General features: G+C 49.1%; 1 protein-coding gene across 1 annotated transcript in view; it reads left to right on the forward strand.

Moving 5' to 3' along the window:
- RANBP10 (RAN binding protein 10) overlaps positions 1-7,627 on the forward strand; it is a 64,811-nt gene extending 57,184 nt beyond the window's left edge. The window contains exons 7-14 of the mRNA XM_006860240.1: positions 2,761-2,873; positions 4,278-4,386; positions 4,485-4,633; positions 4,785-4,989; positions 5,728-5,849; positions 6,305-6,450; positions 6,744-6,855; positions 7,241-7,627. Coding sequence (XP_006860302.1) covers positions 2,761-2,873; positions 4,278-4,386; positions 4,485-4,633; positions 4,785-4,989; positions 5,728-5,849; positions 6,305-6,450; positions 6,744-6,855; positions 7,241-7,371 — 1,087 coding nt within the window. The 3' untranslated portion in view covers positions 7,372-7,627. The remainder of the gene's footprint in view (positions 1-2,760; positions 2,874-4,277; positions 4,387-4,484; positions 4,634-4,784; positions 4,990-5,727; positions 5,850-6,304; positions 6,451-6,743; positions 6,856-7,240) is intronic.
- The last annotated feature ends 138 nt before the right edge of the window (positions 7,628-7,765 follow it).

Genomic DNA, 7,765 nt, shown 5'->3' on the forward strand with positions numbered 1-7,765 from the left:
AGTGATATTGAAGGAAGAAGTCCAAGCTGTACTGAAAGCACTGGTGAAAAATAAAGCTCTAGAAATTGATAGAATACAAATTGAAATGTTTCCACAAACTGATGCAGTACTGGAGGCCCTCACTTGTCTATGACAAGGAATTTAGAAGACAACTCCTTGGCCACAATGGGTAGAAATCCATATTTGTGCCTATTCTAATGAAAAGTGACCCAATGAAATATGGACATCATTGAATAATATTAATGTCACATTCAAGTAAAATTTTATTGAAGATAATTTAAAAACAGTTATAGCATTCTGACAGATTGTTACCAGAAATTCAAGCCAGATTCAGAGGAGGATGGGACATTATTGCTGACATCAGATGGATTTTGACTGAAAGCAGAGAATACCAGAAAGATGTTTACTTGTGCTTTATTGGCTATCAAAGACATTGGACTATGTGGATCATAACAAAGTATGGCCAACATTCCAAAGAAAAGGAATTCCAGAACACTTAATTATGCTCATGAGGAACCTGTACATAGACCAAGAAGTTATGTACAGGACAAGTGGATACTGAATGGTTTAAAATCAGGAAAGATGTGCATAGACCAAGAGGCAATTGTTAGAACAAAGGGCTATGAATGGTTTAAAATCAGGAAAGGTGTACACCAAGGTTAAATCCTTTCACCACATTTATTCAATCTGTATGCTGAGTAAATAATCCGAGAAACTGGATTACATGAGGAACATGGCATCAGAATTGGAGGAAAACTCAGTAACAACCTGCAATAGGAGATGATACAACCTTGCTTCCTGGAAGTGAAGAGGACTTGAAATACTGATGAAGATAAAAAACTATAGCCTTCCTTCAGTATAGATTGCACCTCAATGTAAAGAAAATGAAAAAAATCCTCACTTTTGGACCAATATATAACATCATGACAAATGGAGAAAAGATTGAAGTTGTCAAAGACTTCACTTTGCATTGACCCACAATCAATGTTCATGGAAGCAGCAGTCAAAAAATCAAATGCACTAGGCATGTCTACTGCAAAAAGCCTTTTCAGAGTGTTAAAGAGCAAAGATGAAAAAAAAAGGAAGATACTCATCTACTTTACCAAGCATGATGCCCTCCATGACTGGTTCCTCCTGATATTATTGATGTTGTTACGTGCCGTTGAGTTAGGTCTAACACATAGTAACCCTGTATAGGGTTTCCAAGGAGTGGCTGGTGAGTTTGAAACACTGACCTTTTAGTTCAAAATGACTTTTGGTCCAGTTCTTATCCTATAGCACTACACCAGGACGTCCAAAGTACAATAAATGAAGTCTTGCCATTCTTACTTATAAGGAACATTTTGACTGTACTTCTTCTAAGATGGATTTGTTTGTTCTCCGAAAGCTCATGGTATATTCGGTATTCTTTGCCAACCCCGTAATTCAAATGCATTAATTTTTCTTTGGCCTTTCTTATGTACTCTCCAACTTTCACATGCATATGAATGAGGTAGTTGAAGATAACTTGGCTTGGTCAGGCTCACCTTATATCTTCAAAGTGACATCTTTACTTTTTAACAATTAGGTCTTTTGCAGTAGATTTGCCTGTTGCTGTGCTTAATTGAGTTCAAGACTACTGCTTTTATGGGTCGAGATTGTGGATCCAAGTAAAAAGAAATCCTTGGTTACTTCAGTACTTCATCTTTATCATGATGTTGCTTACTGGGCCAGTTGTTTTATGTTGATGTGTAATCCGTACTGAGAACTAGTTAGTCTTTGATCTTTTATCAGTAAATGCTTCAAGTCCTCTTCACTTTCAACATGCAGGGTTGTGTCATCTGCATGCCGCAGGTGAGCCTTCCGCCAATCCTCATGCCATGTTTTCTTTCATATAGTTCAGCTTCTTGGATTATTTTCTCAGCATACATACAGATTTAATAAGTACTGTGAAAGGATATAACCCTGATGCACATGTTTCCTGATTTTAAATTGCACAGTAACCTCTTGTTCTGTTTGAACAACTGTCTCTTGATCTATATATGAGTTTTGCATGAACACAATTAACTATTCTGGAAGTCCCATTCTTCCCAGTGTTATCCATAATTTGCTATATTATTATTTCAACAATAATATTAAGGATATAATATTATATAATATGTGATTTCATAATTACTTATTTTGTCCCAGGTACTTAATACATATACGCAAATAATGTGTTATTGGCAATTATTATGACATCTTGCAAGCATGCACAAGACATTCATTTCTATACACAGCAGATATGAAGTTGCATTCTTCTGCTCTGCATGTGTGCAAACATGGACACATTTGTGTCCCTACTCAGCCACTGTGGCTTCTCTCATCGATTTCCCAAAGATTGTGCTCCTGTGCTTATTATCCTTTCCTAGCAAAATCAGCCTGAGAGCGTGACTTCTTGGACCCCTTCTCTGGCGTATGATAAAGAAACTTAGTTCCACTTCTGAGGGCAGGTTTGCCTGTGAGCTGGAACACTTCTGCCAAGTGCCTGAGGCAGCCTGCCAAGCAAGGGTCTCTTGAGTCTCAGAAACTGGGAGCACAGATGTGGTGGCCAGCCGCTCCTCAGCCTGACTGCATGAGCACTGGGAAAACTGGTTGTGGAGCTGCACCCCTTTTGTTCTCGTTCAACAGCTGTGTTTAGGGAAGACATCAGAAATGTAACAGGGACATAGTCTGTCCCATCAGGTGATCAGTGAGAAATGCAGTTCTTGAGTGTCACCTCGAGCTCTTCCTTTCTTCTAGCATGGTCTCATCTTACCTGGTGCATCATGGGTATTATGCCACAGCCACAGCTTTTGCCCGGATGACTGAAACCCCGATTCAGGAAGAACAGGCGTCCATAAAGAACAGACAAAGTAAGACTGAGCCTCCTTTCCCATTTCTCACCCTCATCTGTCCCTGACTCTGCTCTCTGGCTCATGCTAGCCCCAGTTAACCTGTGAGAAGTCCATTTAGTTCTGGTTCTCCTCACCCTAGAGACTAGCCCTAGCCCCGCCCCTGGCCTGATTCATTTCCCTCCTTCCAAGCAACACTAACCAGATGGACAGTGGACAGTTCAGCAGTATGGTGACGTCTTAGTACAGCCTCCCTCAAGCACATGCTGAGGGCTGGAGCAGTCAGGCCCTCCATGTGGCTGATTCCTGCTCTTACACACTGTCCTCCTGCACTCCCCTCCAGATCCTGAATTCTACTCAGCCTTCTGGTCATGGTCTTCAGGAAAGACTATGTTTGCATCTTCTCAGAACATCACCCCACCTCTCCCGCCATTTACTCAGCCTTAGTAGTTTTCTGCTTGCTACTGGACTGATGTGGGCAGAGGGTAGCATGCTCGGTGGCTGTGTCCACTTCTGGTCCTGCCTTTTGCAGATGATCTAGAGTCCTTCCTCGACTCCTTAGCCAAAGGGTGCTTTCCTGGTGTTTGTACTTTGTGGGGGAACTCTGCCCTGGAAGGAGGGGTCTTGGGAAAGAGGTGAAAGAGCCTCTAAAGGAGGTAGGAGGAGGAGAGCAGTGTGCGGGTGAGTGGGTGTGTGTGTGGATGCGTGTCTGCGTGTGCCTGCCGCGTCTCTCTGAGCCTGTCGTCTCTGTGTATGTGCATGTGTCTGTGTCTCCCAGAGAAACTGCACTCAGCCAGACAGACGGAAAGTGGTCCCAGACTTGGGATCTACGAATGAGAGAGCCCCAGACCCAGAAGTCGCTCCCAGCAAGATGCACCAGGCCCCAGGGCAAGAGCAAGAAGGCAACAGCAACATGCTGATGGCCCCAGAGGTGCCAGCGTCCGAGGTGCCAGCGTCAGGAGGATGACCTCCTCTCCCAACAGGGAGCACGCTGCAGCCCCTGAAGACACCCCAGACCTGAGTCCTGGCCCACAAACCGTTGGGCTCCTATTGCCACTCGCCTGATTGGTTGGGAAAGAGAGAAGTTTGCCTGAAGAGGAGCCCCTAGGACCACCAAACTGCCTGGGTGCCCATCCCCAGATTACTCTCCCAGGGCCAGGCCCCCTGCCCCAGGCTCCTGACAAGCTGTACCCCATAGGAGCTGGCCTTCAAGCTGGCCCTCCCTTTATTGTCCCCATTTGTAAGGTCTCCCTGAAACTTAGCAGAAACCAGGGTCTGTTGGGTCAGGTTCTTCCTTCAGCCTCTGCTCCTGTGGGGACCTCAGTCTGGCCAATCACTTGGAGCGAGCCCATCTGGTCGGTCCATGTAGTCGGTCTGTGATCCATACATTGGCTCCTCACTCACTGCTGTGTTCTTGCTCTACAGAGATTCAGAAGCTGGTGCTAGAGGGCCGTGTAGGTGAGGCCATTGAGACCACACAGCGTTTCTACCCAGGGCTGCTGGAGCACAACCCCAACCTGCTATTCATGCTCAAGTAAGTTCTAGCTCCCCCACAGGCTAGCCCCTCTGACTGGTGGTGGTCACATGGCCAGGACCAAGCCCAAAACATTGCCACTACTACTCCCTCTGCAGGTGCCGACAGTTCGTGGAGATGGTGAACGGGACAGACAGTGAAGTCCGCAGCTTGAGCTCCCGAAGCCCCAAGTCCCAGGACAGCTACCCTGACTCCCCTAGCCTCAGCCCCCGCCATGGCCACAATAGTTCCCACATGCACAATACAGGTCAGCCACTCTCTAGAGGGTTCTGCAAAGAACTGGTGTAGAGAAGAAAGGCCATCCCATGTGCCTTTCCCTCTGCTGGGTTCAGGGCCTTGCTGGGGCTCCATTTGATAGCCAGCTGCCCATCCTCTTCTGACTATTCCCTGGCTTCCAGGCGCAGACAGTCCCAGCTGCAGCAATGGTGTCGCTTCTACCAAGAGCAAACAGAACCACAGTAAATACCCTGCACCCAGCTCCTCCTCCTCCTCGTCTTCCTCCTCATCTTCCTCCTCCCCATCCTCCGTCAATTATTCTGAGTCCAACTCAACAGATTCTACCAAGTCCCAGCCCCACAGCAGCACCAGTAACCAGGAGACCAGGTGCCTATCTTGTCCTTCTCCCTGCCTTCTGCTCTGAGCCCGCCCGCCTCACTGCGGTCTGTCTCTGAGTGTCAGCCTTGCCCTTCAGTCCCCACCTCCATCATCCCATCTCTGTGCCTGAGTACTAATTAGCTGTTGACCTGACAGGCTGGGCATTGGGGCCGGCTTTTGTCCCTACCCCTAATTTGGCTGTTGCTTTCCTCGGCCCTGGCTTTCCCAGAGGTGCTGACATTGCCATGCTGAGAATGTGGTCTCTTCCAAGAAGGCTGGGCCTGTCTGAACCTCAGGGTCTACTTGGAAGGAGCTTTCATTGGGCCTGGCTGCAGGCAGCTAGGTTGGTCAGGCAAGAGTCCAGGCTGCAGACTGCAGCATCAGGTGGCTTTCAGCAGCCCCCAGGTATGCCTCAGGGCTGATCTGGGCTTGGCTTCTCCAAAAGAGAGCCCAGTTTGGGGGCAGGTGGATGGATATTGTGGGTGGAAGGAGTGTGTCAATTCAGAGGAAAGCCAGGGAAGGAATGGTCACAGGCAGCAGTGAGAATCTGGTCTGTTGCTATTACAGTAAGTACTCAGGAAATATTTGCTAGTGTTGGAACTGGAGAAGCTTGGGCTATCCTTCCATGCTCCGGGGATCTTCAAGTTTACCTATAGCAGCTTGTGGCTAAAGCCTGAATGAAAGATCCCATCAGGCTACACCAGCCACATCTTCTTGGCCAACTGTCACCTCAACCCTTCTCCACAGTGACAGTGAGATGGAGATGGAGGCAGAGCATTACCCCAATGGTGTGTTGGAGAGCATGTCCACACACATCGTCAATGGTACCTACAAGCATGAGGACCTGCAGACAGATGAGTCCAGCATGGGTAAGGGCCATGCCCCAGGGTGGTGTTCCATGTGAGGACAATGCTCAGTCCAGCAACCTCTTCACCCCAGGAGGGGGCTGGGATGAGCAGGCTTTGGCAGCTTGATACATTCTAACCAGACTTGGCCCACTGCCTCCTTAGCCAATCATGGCTAGTTCCTTGAGGTGACTCTAATGGGAAGCCTAGCCCAGCCCCCCTGCATTTCAGCTAGGGGTGGTTTGTGAGTGTATCTGTGTAGGGTGGGGAGAGGGAAAGCTCCCGAGTTCTTTTTGACTCCTGGACTGTATGCTCAGCTCTGAATGGCTCCTTACCTGCTCCTCCTTGCTTTCCCCTGGAAGCTGCAGCCCACCTAGGATCTTTCTTGTCATTACTCTCAGTACACCCCCCTCCCCCCACGGTTCTTCCCTTCTCTTTTCACCATCCCGGATGTGTTTTCTGCTGGGCTCTGGGCACAGACGATGGGCATCCTCGGCGGCAACTCTGTGGAGGCAACCAGGCTGCCACAGAAAGGATTATTCTGTTTGGCCGAGAGCTGCAGGCACTGAGTGAGCAGCTGGGTCGGGATTTTGGCAAGAATTTGGCTCACATGGAGATGCTGCAGGTATGGAACAAACTTGGCTCTCACACAGTAGACCTCCCTTTGAGGGTGGGGACAGGTGGCCCTGGAAGATCCTGAGGGCAGTGACAACAGGACAGAGTCAGTTCCTGACGGGTCTGCAGTGTGAAATGGGGATTCTGGGATATACCCTCAGCCCTCTCCAGGCTCTGGGGAGATGCAGCCCTGCCTGGACCCTACATTCCAGATGTGTTGTGCCCTTGCTGCTCCATGCAGGGCACTGTGGGGTCTTTGTGGTATCTGTGCCACAATCCTCTTCAAAGTGCCCTACCCCTTAGGATGCCTTCAGCCTGCTGGCATACTCGGACCCCTGGAGCTGCCCCGTTGGCCAGCAGCTTGATCCCATCCAGAGGGAGCCAGTGTGTGCTGCCCTCAACAGCGCCATTTTAGGTAAGTGGATCTAACAAAAACGGAAGGTGGCCCATAAGTACCTGGGGTGGTCCCCTCCTCTCTCCCTATAGAAAGAGCTGGTGTTTGTTCAAATTAGGGCATCAAGCTCTGCCCAGACCCTTCCTGGTACATCACAGGACTCCTGGGCTCCCATGGCTGAACCCAAGCTCTGACCTCCCTCTGTCTAACTGAGCTGTCTAGTTGGATTGTGGTAAGCCTCAGGTCATGACCATGGACCCAGGCCAGCCCACTGCTCGAAGGCAGACTGGGGCCTGCAGGTTCCTGGTGTCTGGGACACACTCACACAGGGACACATGAACACTGTTTCCCTATCTCCCACCCCCAAAGGAACAGGACAGTGGCAGCCTTTGTTTCTCCTCCACAGAGTCTCAAAACCTGCCAAAGCAGCCTCCTCTGATGCTCGCCCTGGGCCAGGCCTCTGAATGTCTACGGCTCATGGCCCGAGCGGGCCTGGGATCTTGCTCCTTTGCCAGAGTCGACGACTACTTGCACTAGCTGACCACACTGGCTGGCTCCGCCTGGCCCTCCCTTGGCCCCGGACTAGAGCACCCTGCCCTCCATAGGCACCTGGCATAGGGACCTGGAAGCCATGGGCAGAGTCCACTCCTGCCTGACCTTTCCTTCCTCTCCTTTTCCTTCCTTCCTTCCCCTTCTTCAGTTGCTCTCCCCTCCACGTGCAGTATTGGCTGGTTCCTCTCATGTAGCGCCTTCTACTTTGAAAAAGGGGGATTTTGTTTGAAAGGGAGGTTGGATTTTTTTAATCTTTTTTTTTTTTTTTTTTTTTGTCCCCTCTTGACTGAGCCACCAGTATTTATCTCTGGAGGGTTTGTGCTGAGCTGGTTTCTGCTAATTTAGTGATGAAGTCTATCCAAATTGGTGATAGCGTATT

The sequence above is a fragment of the Chrysochloris asiatica genome, unplaced genomic scaffold, assembly GCF_000296735.1.
Source record: "Chrysochloris asiatica unplaced genomic scaffold, ChrAsi1.0 scaffold00037, whole genome shotgun sequence".
NCBI classification, from domain to species: domain Eukaryota; kingdom Metazoa; phylum Chordata; class Mammalia; order Afrosoricida; family Chrysochloridae; genus Chrysochloris; species Chrysochloris asiatica.